The sequence below is a fragment of the Palaemon carinicauda genome, chromosome 18 (assembly GCF_036898095.1).
Source record: "Palaemon carinicauda isolate YSFRI2023 chromosome 18, ASM3689809v2, whole genome shotgun sequence".
Taxonomy (NCBI): Eukaryota; Metazoa; Arthropoda; class Malacostraca; order Decapoda; family Palaemonidae; genus Palaemon; species Palaemon carinicauda.
In genome coordinates this window covers 110,528,573-110,550,955 of record NC_090742.1, presented here as the reverse complement: position 1 = coordinate 110,550,955, position 22,383 = coordinate 110,528,573, and the positions used below count along the sequence as shown (strand labels likewise).

Sequence of the window (22,383 nt, the reverse complement as noted above, 5' to 3'; positions counted from 1 at the left end):
TTCCAATAGAGGAAGTTGGAAAGATCCAAGGGGTTGTTGAGGTTCAACTCGTTTCCTTTCAGGTGCAAGTACGGAGCATGGCGACAATGGCAAATAGACTGTTGTCTCTTGCAGCCCTGGAGGTAAACTTTTATACCGTGCTATCCTTGGTAGACCGGGTAACAACTTGTACCTCTGAAGGGCAAGCACGTTCACTACGGGATGAGCTGGCGACTGTTTTGTCCTTGAGTTGCTTTTCCGAGGTCCTCTTCAATCAGATTGAGGTGAGTTTGAGTACCTAGAGGTAGGATCTCTATCCCCTTCAGGAGTTACTAGCATGCCTGGAAGATCCTTTGCATGATTGGTACCTTCTATACTTAGACTCCAGGGACTGTGCCTGCAAATGTTCACATGTATGCTTCAGTTCGCAAACCTGACCTTGCTCACTAACAAGTTTGACAAGTGAACTCTTGCAAACTGAGCGCACACAAACAGGAGATTGTGCTTCCACAGGCAAGTGTGAGTGCCAGGTATAGTTCTTACTCGCACAAACAGGACAGTACACTTTCACTGGTGAGGGAGAGTACAGTGAACCCTCGTTTATCGTGGTAGATAGGTTCCAGACCCGGCCGCGATAGGTGAAAATCCGCGAAGTAGTAACACCATATTTACCTGTTTATTTAACATGTATATTCAGACTTTTAAAACCTTCCCTTGTACGTAGTACTGTTAACAAACTACCCTTTAATGTACAGAACACTTAATGCATGTACTAACGTACCCTAAACTAAAACAGGCACAAATATTAAAGGCGACTTTATATCATGCGTTTCCTAAACACGCCAAAAAGCACGATAAAAAATGGCAACCAATGTTTTGTTTACGTTTATCTCTGATTATAATGAAGAAACAAACGTATTTACACATCTGTGTATAGGTTAGTTTTTGCATCAATTATATTGATTATTCAGTACAGTATGTTGATTTGGTTATTACTAATGTTTTACTTAATTTTTCTTAGGACTTCCAAATGAAATGTTTTTCTTTATGACGCCGCCTGAAACGACGGCGTCATAAAGTACGCTCAGTAAACAAACTAAGGAATTTAACGCGCATGATGAAAGTGATAAATAATGATATTACAGTAAAAGCTTTTATAAAATATGTTATTACAAATATTATTTACCGTATCTATATAAAATCATACATACGTAGCAAAGCAGGAAAACAATCTACGAGAGAGAGAGAGAGAGAGAGAGAGAGAGAGAGAGAGAGAGAGAGAGAGAGAGAGTTGTTTTACATACGTAAATGTAAATTTTAAACAAAACAAAAAAAACTCCATTTCATATAAAATAGATTACAAATATTTTACTTTATCATATTACAGTAGTCTGTATAATACTGTAAAGTTCAGTACAGTATGTTGTTGTTAAAGTCGTGGCGATGAAATTCTCACGAAACAAAAACACGCCATTTGATTACAACAGCTGATTCATTCTCTCTCTCTCTCTCTCTCTCTCTCTCTCTCTCTCTCTCTCTCTCTCTCTCTCTCTCTCTCTCTCTCTTCGTGTTATACAATACTTACATTTAGATGAAGAAACTAAAATTAGTTTTCTTAGTGTCAATTAAATACGAAACGAAATAATTAGGCCGAGTCTACATCCATTTCAATCATAGCTAAAAATAGGGCATCCGATTTCATCAGCAAACCACTATTTTTTGGGAAATATCATTTTATTCTAGAAAATTGCCACTCTTTAAATAGTTAATTGCACATTAAGAAAGCGTGTACTTTTTCTTTTAAATTTCGGGTGTGTTTTAAAAGTCGAGTATTGTTGACTTTTTTTTTTTTACTTTTGGCTGTGATTAGATCAGCTGTCATCTAGCTGCCGCTCTTGAGTGTGTACGAATACACTAACAAAGTATCATTTATACCATTTCTTAACTTATTCAAACCGTCTGCAGTATACAGTTGATATTACATAAGCACCAATGTGTTATAACCTATCAAATTTTTTTGTTTATTACATTTAAACCCCCTCTCTCTCTCTCTCTCTCTCTCTCTCTCTCTCTCTCTCTCTCTCTCTCTCTCTCTCTCTCTCTCTCTCTCTCTCTCTCTCTCTCTACCTACCTCTCTCTCTCTCTCTCTCTCTCTCTACCTCTCTCTCTCTCTCTCTACCTCTCTCTCTCTCTCTCTCTCTCTCTACCTCTCTCTACCTCTCTCTCTCTCTCTCTCTCTCTCTCTCTCTATACCTCTCTCTCTCTCTCTCTCTCTCTCTCTCTCTCTCTCTCTCTCTCTCTCTCTCTCTCTACCTCTCTGTGGGCTACTTTTCACTACCTCCCATTCCTTACCTCTCTCTATCTCTCTAACAAATGATAGCTTTGTTGCTCCTCAAAGTTTCATTTATATTGAAAATCAATCATGATTCAATTTTCCTTACTTTCTCCAATCTCGCACCATCGGTCACATCGCGGTATTTTCGATATTTCCGGAAAATCCGCGATATATGTACTGTATATACATGGGTTATGAAAAAAATCCGCGAAGTGGTGAATCCGCGATGGTCGAACCGCGAAGTAGCGAGGGTTCACTGTATATGCACGCTATCACTACAAGGCGAAGGGTGGGTCTATTATGCTACCCACCAGGAACATTGCTGAAATTATACTTCTATGACAGGAAGATGGTTTGTATGTGTGTAAAATTAAAAAGCAGCTAAGTTAGGAACACAGAGAGTATGTCTGTACTGTTTGACAGCTGAAGTCAAAGTGGCCTTTTGGCGGTTAAGGGGGAAGAGGCAACTCAGTGGGGGGGGGGGGGGGGGGGTGTCAGGGCTTCCACACCATCTGCCAGCAACCACCAACACTCCTTTGTAAATTTTATCAGCCAAGTTCCAGTTTTGCTGAAATCATACTCCTGTTAAAGAATTAAGGTTTGTATTAGTGTAGGAGCAAACAACTTATTCATGAGGTAAGCTGAAATTTTAAGTTAAACACCTTATGCAATTAAAAGAAGAGAGAAATCACTACAGGTAGGGCTGAAGAGAAATAGTACAGAACCTTTGGCTCTGCTTACTACAGGCATGGCCCAAAATAATTATTATCACTTCAATTCAGTAAGATCTTAATATGGCAATGAGGTTGTCTCAAAGCACAAGCATTTTCATGCATCTAGTTCTGTGGTGAAAAAAAAATATCAATACTTACAGAAGTGAGATATTTTAACTTCATATGGTAGAATGTCCATAATCTCATATTTCAGCAGAAATTCATATGTGCCACTTACACCATTCTGAAAAAAATGGAGCACTTGATTATTGACAGAACACCTAAATAAATATAATGATTTAATTGTTTTACTTTGAAAGCTATGAAAAAAAAAATCACTACTTTCTTCAGAAATAAAAATTAATAAGGGATCATTATAAAGGTTCTTCCAGCCAACAGATTCACCCTAATGAAATCATATTTGATTTTATCAAAATTCTTGGCTTAAAATAATTTTTATATAGAAAGTTTGGTGAATATTTTTATTCCTTAAGATTCTGTCATAAACTATTCACATATTTAGTCCTATATATTTACAAGGAAATATCACAATTCTTTTTAGTAATTTGTATTTTCCTTAGTTATACAAACCAGGGACCTTTAATAAGGATGTGACTCCAGCAAAGCTGGAATAGTTGTTAAACTTTTAACTATGTAAACAATTGTTCTTTCTCTGGTAAAGCAAACCTCACTTTGACCTTTAACCTATGACTTGTGGGGTTGCTGAGGTGGGTAGTGAAACTTGAAAGATCTCAGATTTGTACTGCATAGTTATGACAAATACAAATTCCTCTAAAAATTTGGGATTTTTTCCATTGACCTTTTTATGGGTGTTGGCATTCATACAGTTTGAATTTGTATAATGGAAAGTATTTTCCCAAGTTTTACTTTGAGAATAGCTTTTATTGATGTTTTTTTCTACTTTTTATGCTTTTTAAATTATCTCCCACATTTAAAAAAAAAATCACAATTTAGTATCGAATATAAGTTACTTGTACAGTACTCTCTTGCCTTCTTCACTCATGTGTCCCAAGAATCTATAGATTTAACTTTCTTTTTCTGGCATATGGACTTAGGCCTTTCATTTATCCCTATGACCTTACTGAGGGTGAAGTGGCTGACATTGAGTCTTGGGAGAATACGTACCTATAACTATTGTATTACTGGTCTTGTTCCTAGCTGTTTAAAGTTTTTTCTAGCTGTTTAACCAAAGATTCTTTTTGGTTAGTAGCCTCCTCACAAGACCCTGAGACCCCACAACGAGAGGGGCCGAAGGCACAAACAACTGGCAGTGAGGGAGGAGAGACAGACCCCGGACCCCCTGTCACAAGGGTTGGAGTAGCAGACACAGGGGAAGGGGTGGAGAGCATTAGCACTATGGCAGGGATCAGGATCACACAACAGATAAGAGGGAACACTGATCTACCCGTTTAGATACTAACGCTATTGTGTTATTGGGTCCTTTGACTGCTCAGACAGTACTACGTTGGATTACTCTTTCTGGTTACGGTTCATTTTTACTTTACCAACGTATACACCAAAGAGTCTGCCCTATTCTTTCCACATTCTCCTCTGTCCTCATTTATTATTATTATTATTATTATTATTATTATTATTATTATTATTATTATTAGCCAAGCTACAACCATAGTTGGAAAAGCAAGATGCTATAAGCCCAATGGGTCCAACAGGGAAAAATAGCCGGTGAGGAAAGGAAACAAGGAAATAAATAACAATATAAGTAGTAATGAAAAATTTAAAAAGTTATTTTAAAAATAATAACATTAAAACAGGTAATTCATATATAACTATAAAAAGACTTATGTCAGCTTGTTCAACATACTGTATAAACATTTGCTGCAATTTTGAACTTTTGAAGTTCTACTGATTCAACTCCCGGGCTTAAGTCCTGCTATCAATGTGGATGTCATGAGATTCAGGTAATAAAAGTTTATGGCAGGCATAACAACTTTTATTTGTGTTCCATCTACCGGAATCCAGACATGGATGATTCTATCTTTGCTTGTCTTCTTACCATTATGGCTAAGATACAAGAAGATGATAGAAAGGCTTCTTTTGTCTTTGTTGGTGATTTTAATGCTCACCATAGGGAGTGATTAAGTTCTATCTCTCCTACCGATTGCCATGGCTTAAGAGCTTTAGACTTTGCCTCTGAATCAGGCTGTGAGCAAATCATAAATGAAGCTACTCACAGGTCTGGTAATTGCTTGGACCTCGTATACACCGACTCCTCTGGCATTATAACTAGTAAGGTTGGTTCTCCAGTCGGGACATCTGATCATGCCTTGATTTCATTAGTAGTGAAGACTGAGCAGCCTGTCCCTAATATATCATACTCTTGTAAAATTTATATGAAATCCCAAGCAGACTGGAATGGGATTTTGCATGATCCTCTGTGCTTGAATTGGTCACAATTATATAGTAGTGTAGATCCTGTTGTCCCTTTGAATGAGAATCTAGTCAACATAATTGATAGGCGTATCCCTTCTCGTGTGCTAAGGTACCGAGTGAAGGACAAACCGTAGTTCAATGATGATAGTAGACGTGCTTATTTGGAGAAGCAGGAGGCCTATCATCTTTGGAAGGGTAACAGATCAGATTTGACCTGGAACAACTATACTCGGCTTCGAGATTTTTCTCAGAGAGTTTATGCCTCAACTGAAAAGGAGTAAAATTTAACCGTAAAAGAATCCCTTTCTGGTACAACTCGGGAACATAAGTGCTGGTCTACCCTTAAATCTGCACTCTTTGGTGTAGATGTAACAGTTCCTCCTTTACTTAAACCAGATGGCTCAGTCACTCACTGTCCAAATGAAAAGGCAACCTTGTTGGCTGATGTTTTTGACAGTAAACAGAGTAATGAAAAACTTGAACTTCCTCATTCCTGTTTTTCTGAGGCTAAACTAACTAGTTTAGCTTTTTGATCTCGTGAGATTAAAGCTCTGTTGATGGACCTTGATGCTTTTGGAGGTGTAGACCCAAATGGCATTTTTCCTTTGTTTTATTTATAAAGACAGCAGATTTCTTAGCGCCAAAGTTATCTGTTATTTTGTGCAAGTTAGCAAGAAGAGGAACTTTTAGCACTTATTGGAGAATTTGTAATGTTACTCCTCTATGTAAATGTGTTTGTGGTAGCTCAAGTCCCACTGATTACTGCCCAATTTCCATAACTCCTATATTATCTGAAGTTTTTGAACGTCTTCTGGCAAAACGTCTTAATAGGTATGCTGAAGGTAATCATCTATTCCCTAGTTTGCAATTTGGTTTTCGTAAAGGCCTTGGAGCATGTGATGCCCTTCTTACAATCTCCAATGCTGTACAGAAATCCCTTGATTGTGGTCAGGAAATTTGTATGATTGGCCTTGATTTTAGTGCTGCCTTTGACCATGTTAATCATGAGGCCCTCGTTTTCAAACTCAAACAATTGGGAGTGGGTGGGTCGTTTCTTAGCATTATTATGTTATTTTCATTAGTAAAATAAATTTTTGAATATACTTACCCGATAATCATGTAGCTGTCAACTCTGTTGCCGACAGAAATCTATGGTCGGGATACGCCAGCGATCGCTATACAGGTGGGGGTGTACACAACAGCGCCATCTGTGGTCAGGTACTCCAGTACTTCTTGTCAACACCACCTCAATTTTTTCCTCGGTCCACTGGCTCTCTATGGGGAGGAAGGGTGGGTCAATTAAATCATGATTATCGGGTAAGTATATTCAAAAATTTATTTTACTAATGAAAATAACATTTTTCAATATTAATCTTACCCGATAATCATGTAGCTGATTCACACCCAGGGTGGTGGGTGGAGACCAGCATACATGTTAACAAAGAAGCTAAGTATCCCGTATTTTATTTTATTAGTTATTCAAAAATAACATAAAATAAATAAGTACCTGGTAAGGAAGACGACTTGAACCATTACTTTGCCTTTATTAAGTACGTCTTCCTTACTGAGCGTAGCGGTCCTCTTAGGATGCTGAACGACTCTTAGGTGCTGAAGTATAAAGGGCTGCAACCCATACTAAAGGACCTCATCACAACCTTTAACCTCGGCGCTTCTCAAGAAAGAATTGACCACCCGCCAAATCAACAAGGATGTGGAAGGCTTCTTAGCCGACCGTACAACCCATAAAAAGTATTCAAGAGAAAGGTTAAAAAGGTTATGGGATTATGGGAATGTAGTGGCTGAGCCCCCGCCTACTACTGCATTCGTTCCTACGAATGTTCCCAGGGTGTAGCAGTTCTCGTAAAGAGACTGGACATCTTTGAGATAGAATGATGCAAACAATGACTTGCTTCTCCAATAGGTTGCATCCATAACACTCTGCAGAGAACGGTTCTGTTTGAAGGCCACTGAAGTAGCCACAGCTCTCACTTCATGTGTCCTTACCTTCAGCAAAGCAAGGTCTTCTTCCTTCAGATGAGAATGTGCTTCCCTAATCAGGAGCCTGAATTAGTAAGAAACTGAGTTCTTAGACCTTGGAAGAGAAGGCTTCTTGATAGCACACCATAAGGCTTCTGATTGTCCTCGTAAAGGTTATGACCTTTTTAGATAGTACCTAAGAGCTCTAACTGGGCAAAGTACTCTCTCCAGTTCGTTCCCCACCAAGTTGGACAGGCTTGGGATCTCGAACGACTTAGGCCAAGGACGTGAAGGAAGCTCGATTTAGCAAAAAACCGAGCTGCAAGGAACATGTAGCCGTTTCAGATGTGAAAACTATGTTCCTGCTGAAGGCGTGGATCTCAGTTACTCTTTTAGCTGTTGTCAAGCACACGAGGAAAAGAGTTTTAATGTGAGGTCCTTAAAAGAGGCTGATTGGAGAGGTTCAAATCTTGATGACATAAGGAACCTTAGGACCACGTCTAGATTCCAGCCTGGAGTGGACAACCGACGTTCCTTTGAGGTCTCAAAAGACCTAAGGAGGTCCTGTAGATCTTTGTTGGTGGAAAGATCCAAGCCTCTGTGGCGGAAAACCGCTGCCAACATACTTCTGTAACCCTTGATCGTAGGAGCTGAAAGGGATCTTACGTTCCTTAGATGTAACAGGAAGTCAGCAATCTGGGTTACAGTGGTACTGGTTGAGGAAACTGCATTGGCCTTGTACCAGCTTCGGAAGACTTCCCCTTTAGACTGATAGACTCTGAGAGTGGATGTCCTCCTTGCTCTGGCAATCGCTCTGGCTGCCTCCTTCGAAAAGCCCCTAGCTCTTGAGAGTCTTTCGAAAGTCTGAAGGCAGTCAGACGAAGAGCGTGGAGGTTTGGGTGTACCTTCTTTACGTGAGGTAGACGTAGAAGGTCCACTCCTAGGGGAAGAGTCCTGGGAATGTCGACCAGCCATTGCAGTACCTCTAAGAACCATTCTCTCGCGGGCCAGAGCGGAGCTAACCAACGTCAGCCGTGTCCCTTTGCGAGAGGTGAACTTCTGAAGTACCCTGTTGACAATCTTGAACGGCGGGAATGCATACAGGTCGAGATGGGACCAATCCAGCAGAAAAGCATCCACGTGAACTGCTGCTGGGTCTGGAATCGGAGAACAATACAACGGGAGCCTCTAGGTTATCGAGGTAGCGAACAGATCTATGGTTGGCTGACCCCACAGGGCCCAAAGTCTGCTGCCAACATTCTTGTGAAGGGTCCACTCTGTGGGGATGACCTGACCCTTCCGGCTAAGGCGATCTGCCATGACATTCATATCGCCCTGAATGAACCTCGTTACCAGCGTGAGCTTTCGATCTTTTGACCAGATGAGGAGGTCCCTTGCGATCTAGAACAACTTCCACGAATGAGTCCCTCCCTGCTTGGAGATGTAAGCCAAGGCTGTGGTGTTGTCAGAGTCCACCTCCACCACCTTGTTAAGCTGGAGGGACTTGAAGTTTATCAAGGCCAGATGAACCGCCAACAGCTCCTTGCAATTGATGTGAAGTGTCCTTTGCTCCTGATTCCATGTTCCCGAGCATTCCTGTCCGTCCAAAGTCGCACCCCAGCCCGTGTCTGATGCGTCAGAGAAGAGACGGCGGTCGGGTTTCTGAACAGCCAAAGGTAGACTTCCTTGAGAAGAAAGCTGTTCTTTCACCACGTGAGAGTAGACCTCCTCTCTTCGGAAACAGGAACTGAGACCGTCTCTAGCGTCATGTCCTTTATCCAGTGAGCAGCTAGATGATACTGAAGGGGGCGGAGGTGGCGTCTCCCTAACTCGATGAACAGGGCCAGCGATGAAAGTGTCCCTGTTAGACTCATCCACTACCTGACTGAGCATCGGTTCCTTCTCAGCATGCTCTGGATGCATTCTAGGGCTTGGTAGATCCTTGGGGCCGACGGAAAAGCCCGAAAAGCTCGATTCTGAAGATCCATACCCAGGTAGACAATGGTCTGGGATGGGACGAGCTGGGACTCCTCAAAATTGACCAGGAGGCCCAGTTCCTTGGTCAGATCCATAGTCCATCTGAGAATCTCCAGACAGCGACGACTTGTGGGAGCTCTTAAAAGCCAGTCGTCTGACGGAGCCGGACACAAGATCATGGTAATGCTGCACAGTCTGTGAACTGTCAACCATGGGGAAGCGAGGAAGTACAGCGACAACCCGAAGCTGTCTAGACTGTCTGGGTCGTACAGACAACTCCTTATCGGGTTGCTGAGGTTGCCGCACTGCGTCACAACAAGTCACTTCTGCTGGTTGTTGAACGTCTTCCCAGTGACACACTGACTCCGTAAACAAAAAATCCTCTAACAAGGACTAAGCTTGGACTGCATGTCTTGCAACAAAGCTCAAGGTCTATGGGAGCAGGTGTGGTAACAGACGGGGTTAGCGACTGAAGTGGAACCATTACCCTCCCTGGAAGCATGTTATGCTTAAATAAAAGTCCATAGGAGGCTAAGCAGCTAAAGGCTCCTCTCCAAATGACAGAGTCCTCAAGGGAATATCAGAAGGAGGGAGAATAGCACTTTCTCATCTACAGGAACCATATCCAAGAAAAGCTAAGTTCTCTCAGTGAGGGTTTCACTGGTGCAAAAGCAGCAGACCAGAAGGCAACGTTATGAAACTGCTTGACAGTATTGTGAGTTGGCAACAACCAAAGATGTGTGACTGAGGAGCATGCGGTAAGGTATGCAGAGCATGCTGTATGTAGAGCATGCTGTAAGGAAAGCAGAGCATGTTGCATGGCGTGCGGCTTATGCTGCATGGGATGAGGCTCATGCTGTATGGGATGAGGCTCATGCTGCATGGGATGAGGCTCATGCTGCATGGGATGAGGCTCATGCTGCAAGGGATGAGGCTCATGCCGCATGCGTTGAGGAGGATGCCGCATAGTATGAGGCTCCTGCCTCATGGGTTGAGGCGGTTGCCGCATAGCATGAGGCTCCTGCCTCATGGTTTGAGGAGGATGCCGCATAGCATGAGGCTCCTCATAGCATGAGGCTCCTGCCTCATGGGTTGAGGAGGATGCCGCATAGCATGAGGCTCCTGCCTCATGGGTTGAGGAGGATGCCGCATAGCATGAGGCTCCTGCCTCATGGGTAGAGGAGGTTGCCGCATAGCATGAGGCTCCTGCCTCATGGGTTGAGGAGGATGCCGCATAGCATGAGGCTCCTCATAGCATGAGGTCCCTGCCTCATGGGTTGAGGAGGATGCCGCATAGCATGAGGCTCCTCATAGCATGAGGCTCCTGCCTCATGGGTTGAGGAGGATGCCGCATAGCATGAGGCTCCTGCCTCATGGTTTGAGGAGGATGCCGCATAGCATGAGGCTCCTGCCTCATGGGTAGAGGAGGTTGCCGCATAGCATGAGGCTCCTGCCTCATGGGTTGAGGAGGATGCCGCATAGCATGAGGCTCCTCATAGCATGAGGCTCCTGCCTCATGGGTAGAGGAGGTTGCCGCATAGCATGAGGCTGCTGCCTCATGGGTGGAGGAGGTTGCCGCAACGCATGAGGCTCCTGCCTCATGGGTGGAGGAGGTTGCCTCAACGCATGAGGCTCCTGCCTCAAGGGTTGAGGAGGTTGCCGCATAGCAAGAGGCTCCTGCCTCAAGGTAAGAGGAGGTTGCTGCATAGCGCTGGTACCTGGCAACTCCCAATGCGGCAGCTCACGCATGGAGGCAGGAGGAGCCTCAACATCATACGTCTGGCAGGGTGGACTGCGCAGAGGTGGAGGAGCGCTCGCAGGAGGAGGTGTGCTAACCTTCTCTGCCTGAAACTCCTGCATCAAAACCGCAAGCTGAGACTGCATTGTCTGCAGCATAGACCACTAGGGTCTATGAAAGACAACAACAAACGGAGCTACTGTCCGTTGAGACTGAGGGTCTAAAACAGCTGGTGCGGCAACAGACGGAGTTACTGCCTGTTGCGGTACCACCTTGCCTCTCTGGGAGGTGTGCAGTTGTCGTACTGCAGCAAGTCCGAACTGACCCAGTGCTAATGGCTACACCTAGGAGTTGGACTTGCGCGGAAGGGACCGACTTGCACTTAAAAGCTGCAAGATTTGCTCCATGGTTTCTGCGAGAAACCTCTTCCGCAGACGAGGAATAAATGGGCTCTCTCGTCTTTGTGTGGGTGGGGTGATCACGTTGGCTACGTGAGTTGGTTACACCCGAAACCACGGAGGGAAACGTCTGTTCGTCGATCAAGGCCTGATGAACCCATAAGTCCTTCGACGTTACTTCTCCCCTGGGCTTGGGAGCTTGTAAGAGGTCCCAGACTAGGCGAACAACTGGCACGAACAGACGAACCCTCGAACACAACACTGTAACACTTTGCGCTTATCACTTTATCACTTTTGATTTTCTGTTTGCACTTATTTCACTGAACTCGAAACTTTAAGTGGTTTGTACCTGAAACACGCAATTCTATCCTTCATTAAAAGTTAGTAATCGCGAAAACAGTATTACAATGTAACAGAAAAACATAATGAAAGATAAATAATTCAGTGGCTGGAAAAGAGACTAAACACTAGATCAAATAAACTACGTTTAAAATCTCTCACCGCAAAAAGCCTGGGAACAAGAATAAAACTCTAGAAACGTTTACCTTCTTCCCCTAAAGAGACTAGGGAGAAGAGCAAAAACGATAACAACGTTACCCGCTTGAACGAAACGTTTACCCTCCTCTCTCTCCCTCCGTCTCTATCTCTCTCTCTCTCTCTTTTGACTTAGAACCTGAGAGATGAGCCCAATTATATATATCGTTAAAACATATTATTGCTAAAGGAAAAAACTGAAAGATTTCCCAAATAAAAAGTTCCTTTATTAGAATTAAAACCATTTAAGCTAAGAAAGAATGAACAAAACGCTAGAATCGGTTTACTCTTACTGCAACGTGAAACCGTGAATCTCTCTCTCTATCGTAACGATAGAGCGCAAGTTGAACGTTCTGAACGTCAACAACTGCAGAGACAAAACAAAACGTTAGTTCAACTTTGAAAACAGTACGAGACTATCAAAGAAATTCTTTCAAAAACATTAAAATAGCATAAAATGTTAACAGGTAAAAACGAAATGACGGGCTCAATGTTAATTAACTTCGGTTCCAAGAAAAGACCGCCTACTATTAGGAAAGGTCGCATATTTTAATAAGTTTATAATAAAAGGAAGTTAATCGAAGAGGCCTATAAAAGGCGGAGAGATATAAAATAAATCTATAACTTTGTTAAGCAAAATTAAGAGAGTCTATACTCTCTTCGACACCAACCTTTCCGACTAAGGGAAGGGTCGGCCATTTAAAAGTGAAAGAGAGTTCATACTCTCTTCTTCACCAAAATTAAATCAAATTAATTCCAAAAAACTTGCTAAGCTAATGATAAAGCTTCCTGAATAGCGAAGGCTAAACTCTAGAGCAAATACATCACCAAATCGTGAACAATAACTCCAGAATCAACAGCGTATCCATGTAGGTCTAGCCGGAGGCACGACAGAGGAAAAATTGAGGTGGTGTTGACAAGAAGTACTGGAGTACCTGACCACAGATGGCGCTGTTGTGTACACCCCCACCTGTATAGCGATCGCTGGCGTATCCCGACCGTAGATTTCTGTCGGCAACAGAGTTGACAGCTACATGATTATCGGGTAAGATTAATATTGAAAAATTGATTTTTCCAGTAATAGATCTCAAAGAGTTGTTGTTGATGGGCACCATAGTGAGTATAGGAATGTGATATCCGGTGTTCCACAGGGTAGTGCTCTTGGCCCATTACTTTTCATACATGACATATGGTTTGGCCTAGAAAACAAGCTTGTTGCATATGCAGATGATGCTACTCTCTTTGCATCAATTCCATCCCCTGAATGTAGATCTGGGTTGGTGAATCCCTTAATAGAGACTTAAGCTAAAATTAGTGCATGGTGCAAATTATGGGGTATAAAGTTGAATCCTAACAAAACTCAAAGTATGATTGTAAGTAGGCCAAGGACGGTGGCTCCTCAACATCCGGATCTCAGTATTGATAGTGTTTCTTTAAATTTGTATGACTTTTAAAATTTTAGGTGTGATTCTCGACAGCAAATTTACTTTTGAGAAACACATTAGGTCTGTGTCTTCTTCAATTGCACAAAAAATTGGCTTATTGAGAAAGTCTTACAAGATTTTTGGTAATCACTCTATTCTGAAGAAGTGTTTTAATTCTTTCATTCTACCTTGTTTTGAGTAGTGTTCTCCTGTCTGGTGTTCAGCTGCTGATTCTCATCTTAATTTGTTGGACAGAAACTTACGGTCTATTAAATTTCTTATTCCTGATCTAGATATTAATCTTTGGCACCATCTTTCAATTAGTTCATTATGCATGTTGCATAGGATTTTTTCATAACTCTGACCATCCTTTACATTCAGATCTCCCTGGACAATTCTATCCTGTTCGTAATACTAGGCAGGCAGTTAATTCTAGTAGCCAGGCCTTCTCCATCATGAGGCTCAATACCACACAGTATTCTAGAAGTTTTATTCCAGCTGTTACCAAGTTGTGGAATGATCTTCCTAATCAGGTAGTTGAAATCAGTAGAACTTCAAAAGTTCAAAGTTGGAGCAAATGTTTTTATGTTGACCAGGCTGACATGAGTCTTTTTATAGTTTATATATGACATATCTCTTTTTGACGTTGTTAATAGTTTATGTAGGTCATATCTGTTTTGACGTCACTGTTTTTAGAATGATTTTTTGGGTTCAGGCCATGTCGTCCTGATGGAAGGTTCCTTTAAGTAGCTTCCTTGGGTATATTTGACTACAGTGATATTCCCAGAGAAGAGGTCTCCAGAATTCTAACTCCTGGCACGAATATCCTTAAAGTTTCCTTTAAGGATATCGCATAATATCAGGAGACATATTCTTGACATGCCACATAGCAATCTGCACCTTGCATAGCGTTTACGCTTCGAGGGGGAAAAGTGGCAAAATAAAAGGAGCCGTTAATAAGGTTCCCTTCCTCCTTTACTGTTTGAGTACTTAGATGGCGCCATAATCGCCGCCATCTTTATTCCTTTATCTGTAGTGAACTCGCTCGGTGATTTTCCCGGTAGCTCTCTCGATATTTTGGATTTATCATGCAATCTCCAGCTTCTTCTGCCACTGGAAAGTTGAATATTTGATCCTTACGTTGCATAAATATTAGCTCTTGCCTCACAGTAAAAAATTAAGTCAAAATTAAGTTAATTTTTGGCAGAGCTATTGCCTGAACCGAAGTCGGCTTGGGCGCTGTCATTCGTAACGCATGAGTTATTTAGTTAGCCAGAACGAATTCCCCGGTATTAAGCGTAAAACGGATTTTGAGCGAATCGAAAAATCTATTTTTGGGTGAGATAGCCATGGCGTCCTGATGGAAGGTTCCTTTTTGGTAGCTTCCTTGGGTAAATAACTACTAAGATATTCCCAGAGAATTTAACCACAGGTTATCACAGAATTCTAACTTCTGGAGCGAGTATCCTAAAGGTTTCCTTTTTAAGACATCGTATATCAACAGGGGACGCATGTATTAAAGCGCCACATAGCTATCTACACCCCGAACAGAGTTAATGCTTCGGTGTGTAAGGGCTGAGAATAGCTGGGAGCCGTTCCATAGCTAATCTCATCCGTGGCTACTTCTGGTACTCGAGACGTAAACAAACGGGCGCCATTGCTTAAATGACGTCACGACCGTCTTCATCCTGAAGCCAGTTGCTTGCCGATCACCATGATACAGCAGAGCAGGGTGGGACCTAAAAACTGGACGAAGTAGCAGGGAGGGTCCATCAGGACGCCATGGCTATCTCACCCAAAAATAGATTTTTCGCTTCGCTCAAAATCCGTTTTTTGGGCTCAAGCCATGGCGTCCTGATGGAAGAATACCAGAGAATCAATGTATCGTGGTAGATTTTCCCCTATTAGTAAGTGCCAAAGGCTTTGACAAAATAGCATAGTAATCTTAGTAAAGAACCGTAGGGAAGAATCTTCCAGCCCCCCTTGGCAGTGAAGTTCCCACGGGCCATGCCGACGTCAAAGTGGTATTGAAGGGCTATTCACCCTGATAGAAGAACTTGAAGAACTTGGAGACGAAGCTGAATGTTTGGCATTCGTATAGGAACATTCTGAAAAGTAGACCAGTGGTGGTTGGACACTGTGTGCTGAGAAGGTTGGTTTCATCTCCAGGGTATGAAGAGTAAGTATTCGTATTGGAACATTACATAATCAGAGTGAATATAAATTAAGAGTTAGTATCTTAATTTCTCCATGAACCATAAGGAAAAGGGGATAATAAAACTATGACAGGCATGTATTTCATAGTAAGTAGGAGCTGATTGAGACGCACAGTAAATAAAATAGAAATTTTATTTCACAAATGCAGAAATTAAATGAATTGCAGCAATAAGTAAAGTTCATTTACAGTAATTATAATGTACATAGTAATAAAGACTTGCTCTTGAATCTGAAAAGGAATTTCAAATTTATTAGTAGGCACTCGTTCTCGAGGAACGTTAGTCTTTGATTAAAACACATCATGCTCAGGGCATGCGGCACTTGTGTGACAACTATGACATTTCACCTGGGATAAGAACAGTTATAAAAGCACTAAGTGTTTTCGACATCACTATGTATCACTCGAGGGTCAACATAGGCACCCGAAGAGTTAGAGTCCCAAGTAACTCACTGTTCTATGCAGAGTTAGGTGCAGGTTTCATAACACTACCTGCGGCTACCACAAAATGTTTGACTTCGTGCACTTGTTTCGCATAATGTTTAAAGAAAACGCGCGAGGACTTCCAGCCTGTGAAGCTTTTAAGGCTTTCAAAGTCCATACTCTGAAAGAAATTCAGAGATGATGCAACTTTCCTAGGATCATGACCGGCGGGTGTACTGTCAGGATCCGCTCTGCGAATGAAGTAGGTGATTTTCGCTCTTAATTGTTTCAGTGACAGGTCGCTGCCCGATGTTTCTCCTTTGAAGAGTTGGCCTCCACCAAAGTTCGAAGTTCTGCGAAGATAGACCTTGAGGCTCTCTACTGGGCATAAAGAGACATCTTCCTTCAGGGGGCATATTCTCCAGGGGCCGCATCTTTTGGTGGGTAATTCATTTTTGGCGAGAAACGTCGGATCAGGGGAGAGGGTAATGTCTCCTGTATCAGTAAACAGGATGTGACCCTCTTCTCTTGATAATGCCACTATTTCGCTGACTCGGGCTCCCGAAGCAAGAGCAAAGAGAAATATAACTTTCTGAGTCAGATCCTTGAGAGGGCATGAATCATTATCCAAGTTGGAGGCGAAATGGAGCACCTTGTCTAGTGACCAGGAGATCGGTTTCGGTGGGGGTGCTGGGCGTAGACGAGCACATGCTTTCGGTGGTTTATTGAAGATGTCGCTGGACAGATCAATTTGGAAGGCATACAGAATTGGTCTGGTCAAGGCCGATTTGCAGGTTGAAATCGTATTGGCTGCTAATCCTTGTCCATGAAGGTGAATGAAGAAGGACATGCAGAAATCAATTGTGATTTCTTTAGGATTTTTTGTCTTGACGAAAGAGACCCATTTTCTCCAGGATGATTCGTATTGCCGTCTTGTGGATTCGGTCTTGTATTCCTCGAGAAAGTCTAGACTTTTCTTCGAGATCCCAAACCTCTTCTTTGCGGCTAGGGAGAGAAAATCATGAGATGAAGGTCCTTGATTTTCGATGATGAAGCGAAGACAGTCGACTTCTGTACTTGTTGGGAGAGAACTGGGCCCGGGAGAGGGATCAGCTTGGGCTGCAGCTCCAGGACCAGGGGGTACCAGTTGCTCCGGGGCCACTTGGGAGCCACTAGGGCCGCTGTCCCTTTGAAGGTTCTCAGTTTGGAGAGGACTTTCAGCAGAAGGTTGGTGGGAGGGAACAGGTAGATCTTGCGTCTAGAGACCATTCCGACTCTATCGGGTTTGTTCGAGATAGAGCATCCGCTGTCACGTTGCGGAATCCTTGTAGGTGAACTGCAGACAGGTGCCACTTCTTCTTCTCTGCCAGACGGAAGATTGGGAGAAGCACCTGATTTATCTGGGGCGATCTTGAGCCTTGGCGATTGAGACATCGAACTACCACCGAGTTGTCTAGGGTTAGACGAATGTGGATCGAGGGAGGCGGGGATAGTTTCTTCAGAGTTAGAAGGACCGCCATGGCCTCCAAGATGTTGATGTGGAACGTCTTGAACAGGGGAGACCAGGTGCCTTGAGCCTGTTTTTGGTGGGAGTGACCTCCCCAACCCTCCAGCGAAGCGTCCGTGTGGATGTTGAGTGATGGAGGTGGGTGTTGAAGAGGAATGGACCTTTTCAGGGCCTTTGCTTCCGACCACGGCTTGAGGAGAAGTCGAAGTCTGTTTGGGAGCCGTCTCTTGAGGTCTCTTCGAGCGATGGATGCAGAACGTCTCCAGACTCCCGCGGCATCCTTTAGCTGTGCACGAAGCACTGGGTTTGTTACTGAGGCGAACTGTAGAGAGCCTAGAACTCGTTCCTGCTAGCGTCTTGAAATCCGTTTGGATTTTAGTAGTCGCTTGACAGACCCTGCTATTTCCTTCCTTTTCTTCTGGGGGATGGAAAGGCGGTGTGACTGAAGGTTCCATTGGATTCCTAACCACTGGAACTTCTGAGCTGGAGAGAGGCGAGATTTCTTCTCGTTTATCTTGAATCCCAGGTATTCTAGGTACTGGGTGACTTTGTTGCAGGATTTTACACAATCCTCGGGCAATGGAGCCCAAACTAGCCAGTCGTCGAGGTAGGCCATCACCTGGACGTTTCGGAGGCGGAGCTGTTGTACTATGGCGTCCGCCAGCTTTGTGAAGATCCGAGGGGCCACATTGAGGCCGAAGGGCATGGCCCTGAAGGCGTAGCTTTTCCTTTGGAGTCGAAATCCTAGGTAGGAGGAAGCGTGATGGTTCATTGGAACGTGCCAGTAGGCATCCGCCAGGTCTATGGAGACCGTGTAGGAACCTCGAGGCAGAAGGGTCCTTATTTGTTGAAGAGTCAGCATCTTGAACTTGTCGTTCGCTATGAACTTGTTGAGGGGGGATAAGCCCAGAATGACTCTGAGTTTGTCGGAGTCTTTCTTGGGGACACAAAACAGTCTTCCTTGGAACCTGGTGGACTTTACCTTCCTTATCACCTTCTTGTTCAAGAGATCTAGGACATATTCTTCCAGAAGGGGGGTTGATTGTTGGAAGAACTGCTGGAATGTTGGGGGTGGTTGAGTCCAACTCCAGCCTAGACCCTTCTTGACGATGCTGTGTGCCCAGGGATCGAAGGTCCAACGATCCTTGAATTGGCGGAGTCTTCCTCCCACCGGAAGCACTTCATTGCTTCTGGTGTCCCGAGGGCTTGCTGCCTCGGCCGCTAGCTCCCTTTCCTCCTCTGCCTCTGGAGGGACGGCGAGACGCGTCTCTGCCTGCACCTCTGTTTGAGCCTCTACCTTTGGGACGAAAGGTAGTCGTCTGTTGCTCGAAAGCAGGGGTGAAGACCGGTGACTGTGACAACACCGGTTGGGTGACCAGTTGAAAGGTCTGTTGTGGCTGAGCTGCCACTTGGGAGGTAGCGGGTCCCAGAAACTGACGTCTTGGTTGACGTTGCTGGGGTTTCTGTTTTGAGGCTTTCCTCTTAGGTTGAGGTCCGTCGTCCTGAGAGGGTTTTCTCTTCTTTGACATGCCCCATTTGTGGAGAAGGTTCCTATTCTCCGTGGCGGCTTTGTCAGTGATCTCCTTCACAAGGTCAGAAGGAAAGAGGTGTTTGCCCCAGATGTTGGAGGAAATCAGCCTCCGGGGTTCATGTTTCACAGTGGCACCTGCGAACACGAATTCACGACAGGCTCTCCGAGCCTTCATGAAGTGGTACAAGTCCTTCATCAGGGTTGCCATATGGGATTTGGCAAGTACCATGTAGTGGTCTGGTACTCTGGTGTCACAGGCCATAATTTCAAGTTGGACTTGGTGGGACATGGATGCTGCGAGCCTCTCCTTCGTATCTTGTTCCCGACGAAGGAGGTGATCGTTGAGCTTCGGGAGGTCTTCATTAAACTGACGTCCGGCGACGTCAGGATCTAGCTTTCCCACGACGAAAGTATGCTGGATGTCCTTCCAGTGTCGAGCGTCAGGGGGAGTAACTATGGAGAAGGGTCTGCACTCCTCCAGTGCAGGGCAGGCTTTCCCCTCTTCCACAGCTTTAAGGCACGCAGCGAAGGCTTTTTCCATGAATGGAAGTACCGCATCTTCAGGTGCGACGTAGGTAGGGTGCTTCTTGCTCAGGGCCGGAAGCTTAGAGCAGGTAAAACCCCTACTCTTGAACGTGTTGGCTAGCATAGCCTGGGCCTTCGCGAGATCGAACACTATCTCTTCTTTCGGTTCGGTCTCTTCTTTAGAGGCAGGTTCAGAGCGAAGTCGGACGTAACAGTCCGGGTAGGCCTCAAAATTGGGGAAGAATTCCACATCTTCCAGGGGGACCGAGCCGATCTTGTCGCTGACAAAGATCCTGCCGGTCGCTATCACCATATGCTCAGCATACCTCCATGGGTTGGCATGAGAGCAAGCGGGGAGATCCTTAACCGAGATCTTCTTCGGTTCTTTGGATCCTATCATGGACCTGATGAACTCCTGATTCTCCTTTAACTTGTCGTCCATGACGGCTTTAATCAACCGGAGCATTTCCTGAGTGGATGATGAGGGTTCCGGGGTCGTGGAGGTAGACGGGAGAGACACTTCCGTCGGTGTAGGAGTAGGGGCGAAGATGGAAGGAGGAGCGACCTCTTGCTCCGACTCGGCGTATTCCACCTGGTCTTCTTCATCTTCAGCTCCTTGAGCCATGAGGGTCTTCTCTGTACCCTCCGAGACATCCGACATGTGTTCGTCATCATCGGAATCTAGGTGGCAATCGTGCATGGACTGGGCCATGACTACATCAGGTTCCACCATAATTTGGACAGTGGGGATCAAATCCTTGGGCACCACAGAATCAGGGGAGGCCTTTGGGAACAGCAGTGACCTCAATTCTTCAGTGGCCAGGTACGGTCCGGTGGCATTCTTCAGGAAGCCACGCACCCATTTGCGTAGCTTCTCTCGAGCAATGTCCCTGATCTCCGCTGAGGGAGAGTTATGGAAGCCATCAGCTATGTGAGCCTGGCAGACCGTACAGTTCAGCGGGTCCCAGAATTTCAAATCCCCTTTCTTGTTAGCACAAGGGGCGTGAGTCCTGCAAGCTGTATGCCCGTAGAAGTGCGGGCGTTTCACAGCGCAGAAGTCGAAGTCACACTTCATCTGCTCCTCCTGTGGAAGAAAGAGAAAATGAGTATGGGGGGAGTCATAAGAATGGCTCTTAATCTAAGTTAATATTAATCATTAATTTTTAACTTAATGAAGGGTGTGATGCATAGAGATTGAAGTAGTAAAGAAAACATACTCCATGCATCCCGCCCGGCTGGCTACCGCAAGCTTTATCCTTGGATAATCCGAGATGGCCGAAGGCACAGGATAGTATTCCTTAGAAGTCCATAGGGCAATGGAATTCCATGGAAAATGCCAAGGATAAGTTTGGGACCGAGGCCACTCAGTCCCAAATTAGGGGGCTAACAGGTCCCTTAGGGTAACTGCTTCCGGCAACCAGCCGCGCTAAGATACAAGCAGCATGCTGGAATTTTGAAGAATGCAAAGAGACAGCATGATTACCAATAGAATAGTACCAAGGCACTGATCTAAGAGCGCAAACAGGCCATCTGTTTTTGCAGTGTAGGGCTATCAGTATTCATATGATAGCTAGTAGAAGGGGGTGCAAGTAGTCTTGACGCCTCCGGGGGGTTCCGGCAGACCTCCGGCACGCCGGAGGCCGCTCCAGCAGAGTTTCTGGCATTAGAACAGACAATATATAAGTCAAGAGTAATACCAGGGTGGCGGCCGCCGGCACAACGGCGGCACGCCGGAAGAGGAGCGGCGGCTTCGGCAGTCGGAGGATGCCGGATTGGTGACTGGGACAAGGATGGTTATAGCGGAACCAGGTTGCCGGCAGTAGATGCCGGCACTCCGGTGGCCGACCGGCAGGCGGACGGCGAAGCTAGGAGGAAGGAGGAGAGCCATCGGCAGGAGCCGGCGGCGGTCGGAAGTCCCCCGGCACGCGGGGGGCTGGCGGCATGAGGGTAAGGGGAGAGTCACCAAGGTAGGAGGCGGGTATCGCCGACAGTGGAGGCGGCAAGGGACCGGCACCCGGATAGTGAGAGAGACAGGGGGAGGGATGTAAGAAGTCCAGTCATGGACTTCCCAGACATCCCACCCTGAGAGGGTGTACCCATGATAGAGGCTGGCTCTATCACCCAGAAGCAGGGGTCTCAGAGGACCGGGAGCTAGGGTAGCCCAAGGGAGGGCTAGGGGACACCCAAAGAGGGGGAGACCTCTACATACAGAACACATCCAGTGGCTAACCCCATAGGACACTATGAAGGGTATATGTACCAGAGCGGACTGCACATAGAAGCTCAAGGTAGCCCTATCACTCCACCCTAAGGAGGAGTTGTAGGACAGGGGACAGATGGGTATAGACTAACCTAAGTGTAGGCTAGGCTATACAAGAGATAGGTGGGGAGGGGAGAAGAGAAGAGTCTTCCATGGAAGGGGTTCTGTACCAGAGCGGCCACTAGGGAAAGGGAGGACACTCCCTAACCTAAGATAAGGCAGCCTGGCTGAAACGGTGCATGGGTACAGTTTCAGCAGGGGACAGAATAACCTTTCCAAAACCTAACCTAGAGCAGGGCTAAGAGCCCTGAACTAGGAAAGATAGAAGACATATCGCTATCGCAGGACAGTCATAGACTAGTCCTAGCCATAGAGGAAGGGCTAGCCGTTCCTCACTCTCGGACGCAACCCTAAGGGGGGTTCATTCCCTTAGGG

The 22,383-nt window shown here is 45.0% G+C and overlaps 1 protein-coding gene across 1 annotated transcript in view; it reads right to left on the bottom strand.

Moving 5' to 3' along the window:
• The window catches only part of LOC137657955 (uncharacterized), an 89,805-nt gene that overhangs the window by 11,914 nt on the left and 55,508 nt on the right, over positions 1-22,383 (bottom strand). Inside the window, exon 8 of the mRNA XM_068392675.1 lies at positions 3,187-3,271. Coding sequence (XP_068248776.1) covers positions 3,187-3,271 — 85 coding nt within the window. The remainder of the gene's footprint in view (positions 1-3,186; positions 3,272-22,383) is intronic.